This window comes from Berghia stephanieae, chromosome 5 (assembly GCF_034508935.2).
Source record: "Berghia stephanieae isolate SIO BIC M18660-M18661 chromosome 5, UCSD_Bste_1.3, whole genome shotgun sequence".
Classification (NCBI taxonomy): domain Eukaryota; kingdom Metazoa; phylum Mollusca; class Gastropoda; order Nudibranchia; family Aeolidiidae; genus Berghia; species Berghia stephanieae.
The window spans coordinates 41,327,164-41,342,163 of NC_088364.1; the positions used below are offsets into that span (position 1 = coordinate 41,327,164).

The 15,000-nt window shown below is 36.1% G+C and overlaps 1 protein-coding gene across 1 annotated transcript in view; it reads right to left on the bottom strand.

Annotated features, from left to right (window-relative positions):
* The window catches only part of LOC144974139 (uncharacterized), a 79,975-nt gene that overhangs the window by 62,659 nt on the left and 2,316 nt on the right, over window positions 1–15,000 (bottom strand). Inside the window, exons 2-3 of the mRNA XM_078917040.1 lie at window positions 10,835–11,008; window positions 8,342–8,477 (exon numbers count right to left, since the gene is read on the bottom strand). Of these exons, the coding sequence (XP_078773166.1) occupies window positions 8,342–8,477; window positions 10,835–11,008 (310 nt within the window). The remainder of the gene's footprint in view (window positions 1–8,341; window positions 8,478–10,834; window positions 11,009–15,000) is intronic.

Below are 15,000 nucleotides of genomic sequence, written 5' to 3' on the forward strand. Positions count from 1 at the left end.
GGATCTTCAACAGAGCATCTCTGTATTATGATACTGATACTGCCTATAGGCAGATTGATTCGGTTCGAATAAATTATACTTTTCTAAGTGCCTGTGTAATCTGTGGGCGACAGTTTTTTCTAGTATTTTAGACAGAAAGGGAACATTTTAGGCTTCTCTAAAAAAATTTAATTCTTCTGAGGACAAGCTAGCCTTTTTTAAGAATAGGTGTGACTATAGAATTGTTTCAAAGATTGAGGAACTGTGTTAGTCTAGAGAGATTAAGCTATTATATCTGTTAAAATTGAAACAAGATGCTCCAGATGTGTAAAAAGTAAAGTTGTTGGGATGGGGTCCAGGTTACAGATTTTATGTGGTGAATGTTTTATAATTGAATTACCTCTTCCTCGGTCGTTGGCTGAAAACTCACAGAACAAGCTCTCATCCCCAAAGGGATCAAAAACTTGTTGACTAGCTTGACACGAATCTAGTTTTTCTCGAGTTTTAGTGGCCTTGCTCTGATAGTAATCGCCAAAAACAGAAGGAAGATCAATAGATTTGTAAGATGTTGGGTATTTATTTCACGAGTCAGTCTTTTTTTCCAGAGATGACGTCAGCAACAGCAAAAGGGTTCTTTATGTTGAACATTCCTTGATTCTCTTATTGAAACATTCAGTTTTGGCTCATTTAATTTGAAATTTGATTTTTCTATATTGTTCTTTTAAAATGTCCTTGTCAATCTGCAGTCCGGACATGTGCCATATCCTTTCAGCGCGGCGACGTTCAAGTCTTGCCATCTTTAAGAATTTGCTGATTGGATCGATCGTAATAACATTGTAGTGTGAGCACCATTAGAAGCAGCTGCTGCCATCTTTATATCTCGATTCACCCGCGGGGCAGATGGTCGGTCGGTAACGGTTCGTTGTTTAAGAGCATGGCAATTAACAAGCTCACTCAATACAAAAGTGTAAGCTTTAATTTTCTGGTCGTCTTGTTGAATTGACGTTATTGCATTTTAATATATTTTTAAAATCACTATGATCGATCTTCTTTCTTGATGTGATGGTCCTTTTTTCGAGTTTGGGTTTCTGGAATTCGATATTAAAACTAATCATGAAATGGTCTGAGATGTACGGGTCCTAAACTTCAAGATTGTGAATTGGCGTTTTCAGATCTGCCACAAACCAGACCAGAATATTACCCTTGTTATTGGTGGACACGCTGACGTCTTGTCTAAGCGAATTTTTGGTTAAAAATTACTTTAAAATTAGTACATTTTGATGTATTGAGTTGTAACGAAAATTAAACTCGCCAACTGTAATTATTGGTCTGATACTCTTAGCCGATGAGTTTTCTACAATATTAATTGCCATGTATCCAGGATTTTATTTCATTGGGAATTATGCCTTCATAACATGTGTAAAGAATAGATATTGACATTTAAAAAACGTCAATTTTCTTTACGAGTGAGCATCAGGAATTAAGGTACAAATATTTATTTGAGCTCAAGCTTTTATTTAAGTACTCAAAAAATCAAAAAAAATTGTCATTTAAATAATGCAGCTTTCCACCATGACAGTAATAATCGTTCTTAAGAAAACATAGTTAATCATACTCAGCGCCAATGGTAATGCTAATATTGCCACTGTTGATCTTTGTGGAGTGAAACCATACGTTGGTGTCAATGACGACTGGTTGATAATATATGGCACACCAGGGTGGAGGGGATGGGCAGAAGAAAAAGAAACATAAATTTGTTAATATTGAATTCAATTAATGATGATGATGATAATGATGACGACGACGATGATGATGATGATGATGATGATGATGACGACGACGACGACGACGATGATGATGAAGATGATGATGATGATGATGATGACGATGATGATAGATGATGATAATATATGATATATAATAATAATAATAATAATAATAATAATAATAATAATAATAATGATAATAATAATAATGATGATAACTACGACGACGATCCAAGTTCGTTGACAAATATTTCTTTTTCTTCTGATTTCCTTATCTTAGCACTTCGTGTTTAAAAAAAAAGTTGACTCATTTGTTGACGGAGTCTGCATATAACATATATATAATTTTAGTTTCCGATTAAGGACGACTGATACTTGTTTCCGATATATTATAATATATCTAATGTTTCTAATTGATAATTCTTGTCAATGTTTCTATTTTTGTTAGGTCTAAGAACATCAAATAAGCTATTGCTGAAAACTAATAAACCGTCATATTACTATGCCATGTCTAGTTGTATTATAATGCTTAACTTAGCCCGCTATCTCCTTGCTCTGGACGCGTAAAGAGCTATGAGGTCCATGGAGTCGGAATTTATACAAGTGACATATTTATATGATATTATATTATTTAATGACATATACAATACCGGATATTTACCTAAAGAACTAGCTCAATCAGTGTATATAACACTACCAAAAAAGTCGAATGCTGTTGAATGTGGTGACTTCAGAACATTAAGTTTAATGCCATATGTAACAAAACTTTTGCTAAAAATAATACTTGAAAGAATACAATCCAAAATTGATATAGAGGTAGGTGATGTACAATTCGGATTCAGAAAGAACACTGGAACAAGAGAAGCAATCTTCTGTCTGAATAGCGTGACACAAAAACACATTGAAAAGCAGAAAGAAATATATTATGCATGTTTTATAGATTATGCAAAGGGATTTGATCGTGTAAACCATTCAATGTTTGGAAAGAGTAGGTAGAGTAGAAATATACTAACATCGAAACAAACCCAGCCATCAACAAAGTTATGAGTACTCAAATGCTGTGTACACTCGGCTCTGCTTTACGGTTCGGAAACATGGACCATGAATAAAAACATTGAAAAACGAATTGAAGCCTTTGAAATGTGGACATTCCGTCGTATGGCCAAAATCAGTTGGACCGAAAAGAAGACCAAAAAAGAAGTGTGTGACATTATGAACATAAGGCCAAACTTATTGAAAACAATTAAAACAAGAAAGATCAAATATTTTGGGCACACAAAGCGCCGCATCTCCATCCAAAACTTTTAGAGGGGTGCGTGGAGGGAAGGCGGACAAGAGGTCGACCGGCAAGGATATGGATGGATGACATCAAGTCATGGACTGGCCTTACTGCAGCTGAATGCAACAAGAGGGTGACGGATAGGCACGCTTGGCAGGACATTTCACGTCGACCTCTGAAGAGATGACACGGCAGAGAGAGAGAGAGAGAGAGAGAGAGAGAGAGAGAGAGAGAGAGAGGCCCAGACTTGTCCACTGTTTGATGATGTTTTGCCAGTTTGTTTTCTGCCTTCCTCTTCTTCTCTGTCCTTCCACAGTGCCCTGCATGACAGTATTCCAAAGGCTATCATGGCGGAGAGTGTGTCCGAACCATGACAGTTTCCTTCTTTTAACTATTGATAACAGTGGTACCTGCCCTCTTGCTCGATCCTCTACCTCTTCTAATATATCATTATTTGTCATGTGCTCCAAAATATGAACCTCACAGGATTTTCCTGTAGCTCTTATTTTCAAAAGCACAGATTCTATTTTCAAGATGAGGATTGAGAGTCCATGATTCACAGCTATAGAGCAGCGACCAGTAATATTATCTAACAGTTCCATATGTTACGTGTTGCTGTTGGTCAGGGACCCTTTCTTATAAAGCGCTTTGAGCATGTTTAGTGGATATAGATAGATATTATTAAATTAAAATTGAAAGTTTAATGGACAGACAAAATGCGCAGTTAAGAAGTTTTGAATAAAATAAGAAGAGTAAGGAGAGAAAAGATGGTTGTGTCAAATATATGGAAAAGTGAGTTGAATTTTACTGCGGGAAGGGGGGGGGGGGGGTTAGGTATAGATCAAGGGGAATTTAAAAGCTGATAGTTTTTGGTTTCATCGACGGAAAGAGAGCAAGGTGGCGACAGAGGATGACACACACTACAAATCTACGAGAACATTTGAACCTACGAAACAACGTCCATTAATTAATTAAAAAAGCGCAGAAGATTGAACGGAATGGAGACAGCTGATCAGCGACGTGTTCACGAAAACAAGCTACCATTGATATTGATGATGATGATGATGATGATGATGATGATGATGATGATGATGATGATGATGATGATGATAATGATGATGATGACGATGATGATGATGATGATACATTTATGGGCTGATTTAACATTCTTACAATGGATAATATTTTGCGTTGGTTTAGAGTATTTATATCCACCACCACCAACACCACCACCACCACTATCACCACCACCACCACCATCACCAGCATCATCATCATCATCATCATCATCATCATCATCATCATCAACATCATCCTCATCATCCTCATCATCACAAGCTCACGATCACAAGCATTAGACACTTTAAACAACCCAAATGCAAACAGATCTGAGCTAATGAAACCAAATCAGAGAGCCAAAAAAAGTGAGACTTCAATGGATTTCGATAAGTGCAACATCGTAGAAAATGAAATATCAGATACTTTTCCAAAATGGGATCTGAGGAAACATAAGATAAGAATGTTTATGACGTTGGCGAAATCAAATCAATTATCAAGGCTCGTGTAAGAACCAACCGGTACAAGAAGCACCCAAGCTTCAATAAAAGTGACCCAATCAAACTATTAAAAAGAAAAGTCCAAGTCACAATATTTAGACTGCGATCAGGACACAATCGCCTGAAACACCACATGCACACGATTTTTCAAAATAGGAGACACAGGTATTTATGATTGTGGTGAAGGAGAATACGCTCGCCATGGCATTGATTTACTCTAACTCGATTGTTTAGAAGTAATGTTCAAAATTGAATCTTAGGCTTTGGTATCATTCCAGTTTAATAATACGGTTTTGAGGCGCTGGATCACAATTCCGGGTTTTCATAGTGATGATTTTCTGGCATCTAACTCTTGATTATAAAACTTACAAATCTCTTTCAACGTGACCTCTAGTTTGTGACCTGGTTACTGCACTCGGGACTTGGCACCAGAGCAGTTTTGCTGCCAGATATCTGGGCTTGCCATGATGGACGCTCTACAGAGTCGATCTGTGAATAATGTCGATTATACAATGATATATATATATATTAAAATATTATATATATATATATATATATATAATTTATGATGATAAAAATATTATAACATCATATATATGGTTGATATATATATATAATATATATATAATATATATATATATAAATATACATTTACATTAAGTGAATACATTATTTCGAATGCAACGATTTGCGTAAAAACGCCAAATTGATAACTTTATACAGTGTCGAAATTTGTAGTTTTTCAGAGTGTTAGTGTCGTCGGTACGTATATATATATACACTAACACTCTGAAAAACTACAAATTTCGACACTGTATAAAGTTATCAGTTTGGCGTTTTTACGCAAATCGTTGCATTCGAAATAATGTATTCACTTAATGTAAATGTTGCTGCTCGAAGCTCGAAGAAATAAATAATAATGTGAAATTGAATGTAAGCTTCAATTTAATTACAAAAACAGATCAAATGAACGTTTCGGGTTTCCTCTTTATCAACAAATCAAGATGAATGAAACACCACAGATGAATGAGATAATGTGGTCGGTAGTGTATTTAAGATGAATAAACAAAGCATGTGGTTTTTCATTCATCCTGTTTTGGTGATAAAGGGGAAACCCGAAACGTTCATTTGATCTGTTTATGTAATTAACTTGAAGCTTACATTCAATGTCACATTATTATTTATTTGTATTCACTTAATTACTTTAAGGATTTCAGATCTACACTAAGTTTTCAACAGTTTTCATCTATTTATGGCATCAAGTATTATTATTGCCCCTTTGATGCTTTCAATGTGATGGTTTCGGGTGGATAATACCCACGTTTAACTTATGGCCACACCCTCAACTCTATCTGTCCAGTATAAACATCAATACAGAAATTCCTGAGTGAGGAGCTGTCCGATTGGCTTTTTTCAGCAAATCGTGGCTTTCATAATGATATTATTCATTTGATCACATTAAGGTATTCGGGTTTACAGAAATTTTAAATAAGTTTCACCGATTAACAACATCAAACTAATATTACTGTCGTTTTTATGCCATCGATGTGATAATTATTGTCCTGGGAAATATTTAGTTAAACGTAATTGGCAAACTGTCAATGGGAGCGATCTATACTCATGTTTTCGTCCAACCTATTCATCGATCACATGCATTTTTGCTGTACAACGATTGGAGTTTTCTCAATGTATCTAAACATGCTGCTTTGTTTATGAACGTTGTAAACATAACCATATGTATCGCGCTGAGCAAAATGACCAATTGTAACGTTGGTTATTTTTAAAATGTGAACACTTTTCACGATGTGGGTCATTTTGAGAACACTTTGCAATGTGACAAATGACCTTGAGCACATGAAAATGTAATATAGATCGTACCCATTGTATTTGTCTAGCTTCTATCCCAAACAAACCAAAAATAAACATATTATTATGATGGAATACTTGATACTGTTCGCGTCTGCTTCAGATTTTCATTTGACCTCAGGATTAAAGTGGTCAAGACACCCATTTTCTTTCAAGTAAGTTAGATCAGTGTATATTACTTAGTTTGAATTATGGGCAAACTCAATTTTACCAATCAACAATCAAAACATGATCACCAGAGTACTGTACTACTGTATTTTAAGGTAAGTTCTCGATCCCAGGATCGGGGAGGCATTCCGAAAGCTCCTACATCCCCAGTATTCTTTCAATTTGTATTTTAACCGTTGATCTTTTGTCAGGCGTTTATTTATTCAATTTGTCATCATATAGAAGGAATTTTAAAACTCTAAAACAAACCTTGATAGATTTGTGAAAGGTTAAGATTTCCTAATTTGACTATTGTCGGCCGCCATTTTGATTTGTGAAGTATTGAAAAGTAGTGCAAAGCTGTCCGAGGGTTTTTTTCTATTTGGTTTAGCTCGAGATCGGTAGGTTTTTTTTATTAGGGTTAGCCATAATTCTTAGCAAAGGTCCTAGGGTGTTTGTTTTTCCTATTACTATTAGGGTTAGTTAAAGGTACTAGGTTTTATTTTTTCTTGGGGTTAGTTGAGGGAATATTATTTGAGTTGTTTCCCTTTGTAGGAGCTTTCGGAACGGCTCCCCAGGATCGTCTTTCAACTCTGCTCACGTCTACTACTTCAGGTTTATTTTCGCAGTTGAGTTTCTTACCACAACATTTTTTCGCACATGGACAACTGTATGTTGCTGTGTCACGGGTCAGAGGCTATAATGGCTTACACTTCATGTTGGGCCACATGTGGGTACAACATCGAATGAAAATAGTTCTTTCCCCGCGAAATTGCTGGGTTTTTACTAGTAAACAAAAATGAATATAACAGCTTCAAAAAAAAAAAAAGAATGTTTTGTTTCTCTGAAGTCTATCTGGATTTTCAAGCAATTTATTTATTTTTCTATTGTTTTTATTGGCTGGAGAAGGGTTTGATCCCGGAATGTTCCGTGTTTGGTATTCTGTTCTTTGTTGAAGCTGTTATATTCATTTTTATTTATTACTTTATACAGTCCACAGCATCTAACAGCATCTAACAGTATCATACAAGAAGGTGTTTATTGTTCTATCCAATCCATTCCTATTGCAGGTTCAATACTGAAAATAGACGCAACATTTACTGTGTGGTGAAACCCTTCAGAGACATTAGGCCCATGGAGTTTATCATAGTTTCTATAGCGTAAACGGACGATTGCTTGCTATCGACTCGATAGGACGCTAGTCTATCGCAAAGTACTTTCAAGATCTAACAGGCCCAGCTACCCACTGCTGGGTGGACAGGGGGGTCAGAAAAAAAGCTGGACTGCAACCGGGATCAATCTTGGTCCCTTTGCGTGTGAAGCGAGTGCTCTACCAACTGAGCTAGTGGGACTCCCATTTCGTGGTCTGGGATAATGTTATGTTATGGCCTAACATGGTCTATATTTACTTTCCATGTGCTCGAGGTCATTGGTCACATTGCATTATATTCTCAAAATGACCCACTTAGTGAAAAGTGTTCACTGCTTTTTAAATATCTAACATCACGATTGGTCATTTTGTTCAGCTTGACACATGGGTATGTTTATAACTTTTGTAAACAAAGCAGGGTGTTTACATTTGTTAAGAAATATCCAACCGTTGGACAGCAACAAATCATGTGATTGATGACTTATTTGAACGAAAACATGAATATAGATCGCTCCCATTGAAAAGTAAATTTCTAAAAATGTCGGGGAGGGCGTTTAACATGCGATATAACCCCTTTTTTATTTTCTTTCTGTCTTACATGCACATGTGCTCCATATCCTGGGCCTCCCATGAATATCCAATCAGTTGGCATGTCGTTTGAATCCTTGGGCAAGAAGTATGGTCGACTGTACTGAGTGCGGAGAATTGAGCTGGCATCAGAACCACAGTCGCTCCTGCCAAAAGACGAGATGGAACATAGGTCAACGTCATTTAAGTAACAGTCCTTCAGTGCCAATAGACCCATTGAGCCAGAGTTTGTCCCGGTTTCTATAGCGTGGAAAGGACAATAGCAATTGCTTGTTAGCCTTTAGAGCTGACGCTAGTCTATCGCAAAGTACTTTCCGTCAGATCTAATAAATCCAAGCAGAGGAGCAGTCACTCCTGCCAAAAAAAAAAATAATTAAAAGGTGGTCAACATCATTCCACATAGCGATATTTGTTTAAATTTACCACACAAAAAAGAATAATAAATTAAAATAATAGACCATAATCAACATGTGACTCGCAAACTCATGGCGGTATTATGTTGGAATAAATGAATGAATCCGTTTGTAAATACGCCTCACCAGCGTTGTCACATCTTACTAGCTCTGTTTGTTATGTGCTTTTTCAGGGGATAAAACAATAACAACTTAATGAGAACTGCCCATAAAATGGCTGGCTATAACAACACCAAATAGCCGAGTGACGTCAATGTTGTACCTTCCTCAGGAAAAAGCTGAAATTTCAAAACATCAATTGTATTAGACCCGTGGAGTCGAAGTTTATCCCGGGTTCAATAGCGTGAAACGGATAGGACGCTAGTCTATCGCAAAGTACTTTCCGCCAGATTAAATAGACCTAGCTACTCAATCACTGGCGGTGGACATGGGGGGGGGGGGGGGGGGGGGGTAGGTCAGAAAAAAAAACTCGCCTGCACCGGGGATTAGCCACGGTCCCATTTAGTGTCGAGTACTCGACCAACTGAGCTATCGAGAAAAATACAAGACATAAAAAAATTCAAAAATCAGTCTTCCTCGACAGGGAATTGAACCTCAAACCTTCTGATTACCGTTCGATCCCCAATCGTGGAAGACTGATTTTGGGGGATTTTTTTTGTTTTTCACTTTTCGTTGATGAGGTCATATAAATCGATCGATAATTGAGTTTTCTGGCCGAATTTTTAAACACGCGTCTTTCCACAGTCCGGCAGTTGACAGATTAAGGCCGCGTGTCCACCAAACGGAAACGATCCATAAAAGACACGTCTTTTTGAAATCGTTTCTTAAAGGTGTGTCCACCGAGAGAGAAACAACACGAAGGCTTAATTAGACAAATATAGTAGTACTGGATGTGGCAGCGGTGGTAGTGGTGGTGGTGGTAGAAGTAGTATTAGTATTAGTAGTAGTAGCAGTTGTAGTATAAGTAGTAGTAGTAGTAGTAGTAGTAGTAGTAGTAGTAGTAGTAGTAGTAGTAGTAGTAGTAGTAGTAGTAGTAGTAGTAGTCGTAGTAGTAGTAGTAAGTAGTAGTAGTAGTAGTAGTAGTAGTAGTAGTAGTAGCAGCAGCAGCAGCAGTAGTAGTAGTAGTAGTAGTAGTAGTAGTAGTAGTAGTAGTAGTAGTAGTAGTAGCAGTAGTAGTATTAGTAGTAGTAGTAGTAGTATATGAAGTGTTAGTAGTAGTAGTAGTAGTAGTAGTAGTAGTAGTAGTAGTAGTAGTAGTAGTAGTAGTAGTAGTAGTAGTAGTAGTAGTAGTAGTAGTAGTAGTAGTAGTAGTAGTAGTAGTAGCAGTAGTAGTAGTAGTAGTCAGTCGTAAAAGAAACAAGATAAATTAACGAGTGTTGTGAGAATAATATTCACAAAAGGAGTTAATGGGAAATTCCATTAGAAAACTGTGTCAGGAGATCATTTTTGAATAAATAATAAAATAAATACAAAATAAATTTGAACTATGGTAAAATTGCATTAAAATAAGCGCACGTGCTTTGATTTGATTAATTCTGGGGTGCTAACTTCGATTTCGATATTATTTTTTTTTAGATTTGAGCACAAAAATGTGTTTTTTAATATAAACTTAGACGAAGGAAATGGCTGATGACTAATAATCAAACGTTACGACAAAATCTGTGAATGAACTACTCCCAGCGTCTTGCCGGAAATGGGCTAAAGACATATCGTTCCGTATCGGTGTCACTGAATACGGGTTACTTCTCTTTTAGTACTCAGATATAGGAAAATGATAGTGTCCTATTTTTTCCAAAGACTCACGACTTTTTGTCGGTTCGATTCTGTTTTGGTGGACACGGCGCCTAAGTAAGAATGGCCGGTTTAAGAAACTTAGCTTCAAAATGATCAGAATTACCAAATTTAAGTCTTTTGCCAGTAAAGAAATTACATTTACTCTCTTCAATAGAAGCAAATAATTTAACTCACTCACACCTGAGAATTAAGACTAAAAATCCAAATTTTTTTTTGTGTCAAGGTCATCCCGAAATAAAACCGAATTGAGACGGTGAGTCACAAATGATGCTAAATAATAAATTTGGAATCAGTACCATCCAATATACCACGGCTTTGTATCATTCTTCAAGGCAGCCCTGTCATCCGGCATCTGAAAGACATCTGAAAGATTGCCGAACTCGGACAGGTAAGGATAATACCAACAATTACGATGGATAAATTCCACAGATCCGTTAGAGTCACTATAGAGGCGTTTAAAATACTGGAAGCTGGAAGATAAAGAGCAAAAGTTACACATTAGCAATATATTGGCAAGGAATATCTTCACACTCTCTAATGATTAACCAGAACGAAAAATACTTTTTTTTTAAAAAGAAGAAAAGAAATCAACTAAAAGTCTTCAGTAAGACACAATGGTTTCCCCAACTTTGTTGATTAAAAATATAGTCATCAATCATTAATTTTTTTTTAGATCATACCATATCTGTTTCACTGATCAAGACACTTAAAATAGGAGATTGGGAAAAAATCCGTTTGTGCTATATATATGAACAAATCGGTTAAATAGATGTGCGATGCCCCTTAATTTCTTTCCGTGAACTTATTATGCGCTATAATTTTTTAGTACATTTTATCTTTAATCCAAGGAAATAAATAATAAGAGGAATCTAATTACTCTTTTTCATAATTATTGATTAATTGTCTGTGGGTTATGTTTTTTTAGGGTTTAACAACTCTTGCGGCGCTTTTAGGTCCACCCCAGTGAAAAGAAATGTGATGAAACCGCCCCTACCCCCCTAAAAAAAGTAAGAAGGGAGGGGGGAGGGGTAGTTCAAAAACGTAACAAGGGTATACTCCAAAATAAAATCACTAATTCATCTAGTTTAGGCCAACTCAGGTGTTCCACTCATACACAAGCGCAGGTTACTTTATAAAAAAAAAAAAGCAAAACCAAAAAACGTGAGCTTTTATGTAGCGCTTAGTCCAAGCTTCGAGAGCTTTTGCACACACAAAAAGGGTCATTTAAATCGATCGATATTTGAACGACCAGTGTTTTGGCCAAAGTATTAATTACAATTTTTTCCAGACTTCGGCAGTCAACTGGTTGAAAGGTAATATTTCAAGTTAAATCCAGATAGACTATAGTCTATCCGTTTTGGTTGCTTTTGTTATTGATTGTTTTGATTTCATAACGTTCCGATTTTAGTTAATTTGTTTGTTTTGTTCAAATCTTTTATATTCGGCTATGTGGGTATCGTGGTATGGAATCGGAAGGTCCTGTGTTTGAGTCCCCCTCTGAGCAGTGCATGGTTGAGTCCTTGGAAAAGGCTCATTATTTACATTATCTCACCGTACTCTTGTAAAACACTTTCAGCAAGTTTAGTGGATATTGCTTTATATAAAAGCTCAATTTAAAAAAAAAGTTAATGTTCTATTCACACTGCTTTATGCAGCTTAGCTATATTAGTGGGATTTAATGTTTATCCTTTTCTCGCATTCTCATGTACAAGTTGCAAATTTCGTCCAAATATACCGGGTCCTCATATACAAACCAGGCATAATCTAATATGTCCCCTGACTTTGATAGTGATAGTAAAAATCAATCATTCTTCAAAACATTTTTTAAAATCCGAATGACATTTACCTCTCGATATTTTCCCTTTATTATCACAACTAATATACTTGAATTAAAAATATATTCTTCTTCATCCTCCTGCATATGTGCAAACCACCTGGGGTGTATTGTCGCTTCTCAGTTAATTAACCCAGTTTGTACTACGTTGATCTAATAAATAAATTAATTAATAAGTTAATGAATGAATAATAAAAATACTATTTTATTGTTATTATTATTTTCATCATCATTATTATTATTATTATTATTAGTAGTAGTAGTAGTAGTAGTAGTAGTAGTAGTAGTAGTAGTAGTAGGAGTAGTAGTAGTAGTAGTAGTAGTAGTAGTAGTAGTAGTAGTAGTAGTAGTAGTAGTAGTAGTAGTAGTAGTAGTAATTTATTTCAACAATTTCTGTAAAACAGGCCACAGCGTGGCAAGTTTAATGAATATTATTCCAAAATTTTAACAGTACATTTGTAGATGACACCGCCATACTATAGGTCTTTTACACAATGTAGAAAATACCTCAATGATTTTTTTTAACGAGGTAAATAACTTTACCCGATAGTGTCTAAACAACAGTCTTAACTTGAATGTAAACAAAACGAAAGAGGTAATATTGATATTCGAAGGACTTGCTTAATACATCAAGACATAATTATAGACAATGTACGCGTAGGAATTGTAACGCATAAATTCCTGGATGTACACATTGACAATAACTTGAATTTTAAAATGTACGTTGACCATGGCCCGTTTTCATGAACGAGGACTAGATTTTGTTATTTACTAATATAGTAAATGACTAGCTAGTCTTAAGCCCAAGCGAAGCAAGTGACTAACATCGGATTTCATGAACGCTTTCTAGTCTTGGACTAGCTAGTCTCTTGCTTAGAAGTAGGCCTTGGAAGGATGGTGAACAATTCGGCTATTTTGTGCGGGCAACATCACGCTCTCCAGTACACGACGACAGGCAAGATACCCGCCTTCCTCTTTTCAACGGAAAAGATTTCCAAAGAGGAATTATCAACTCATGCGCTATAGATAGTATTTCGTTCTTTTCATATTTTAACTTACTTTTGCAATCCTACTAATTACAGTCTGGAGCCGTTCGGAGCTTCGAACAGCCCCGGAGGCATCTTGGTGTCGAAATTATTTTTTTCATGAACATCTCCCCCCCCCCCTCCCATCCCCACCCCCTTCCCCTCGCCCGTCCACTACACCCATCTGTAATTGGGTAGAAAGGTCGGCTAGATCCCGATGCCATTAGGGCTGCCCGAAGCTTTCCATGAGCCGTCCGTAGGCCAGCGCCTTTCCGAAAGCTCCTCGTACCAAGACTCAAATATTACCTCAACTAACCCTAAGAAAAAAATATAACCTAGTACCTATAACTAACCCCATTAGGAATAACAAACACCCCAGCACCTTTACTAAGACTTATGACTAAACCTAATAGAAAGTATAAATCCTCCGACCTCGAGCAAACCCTAAGGACTGCTTTCAATATTTCACAAAACAAAATGGCGACGGAAAACCAAAACAATAGTCGTATTAGGAAAGTTTAAACTATCACTAGTCTATCAAGGTTTGTTCTAGAGTTTTTAAATGCTACTATATATTGACAAATGTAATAAATAAACGCATTGCAAAAGATCCATGGTGAAATACAAATTGAAAGAAATGCTAGTACGAGAAGCTTTCGGAAGGCCTCCCATCCGGACGGCTTCTGGAAAGCTTCGAACAGCTCCGGATGGCTTGAGAATGCTTTAGGTGACCTTCTGAAGGCTCCGGACGGCAATTAGTTGGGCCCTACTTTTGTCACGATAGATCAAATTACGTGATATTGACTGTCGACTGTTATAGACTGCCATGATGTCCATCGTCGACTGCCTGTTCTATATTTAGGCCAATGGAAATTTCATCAAGAGCGACGTACACGGAGATTGAAACTCAAAGAAATTTAAACACAAAACACACAAAAGAACAACAACAACAACAAATAAACAAATAAGAGAGCGTGTGTTCTGATTAATTAAAACGGCCCCAGGAGTCAATTATGTATGTGTGTGGTCGTGTGTGCGTGTGTATATAAAATTATTCTATTTTATATTGGCATGGAGGTGAAACAAAATAGATGTACATTTTTTTTTGGACAAGAAATTCTATTATTATTATTATTATTATTATTATTATTATTATTATTATTATTATTATTATTATTATTATTATTATTATTATTATTATTATTATTATCATTACTACTACTATTATTATTATTATTATTATTATTATTATTATTATTATTATTATTATTATTGTTATTATTAAAAAGCGGGGCATTTCGCGGGGAAAGAACTATTTTCACTCGATATTGCCTGAATCATTTTCTTGATTATCTTGATTACGATTAGATGCACACTTTAATCGATGTGCTTGTCGCTGCCATGCTTTATTCGGCATGATTTTAGTTTATCAGTCAGTAGATATCAATACCAATAAGTTACAAGTCTTTACCACGTTTGACTTGGGAGGCCTTCCGAAAGCCCCTACAAAGGGAAACAACTTAAAAAATATTCCCTCAACTAACCCCAAGAAAAAGTAAATCCTACAGTACCTTTAACTAACCCTAATAGGAAAATAAACACC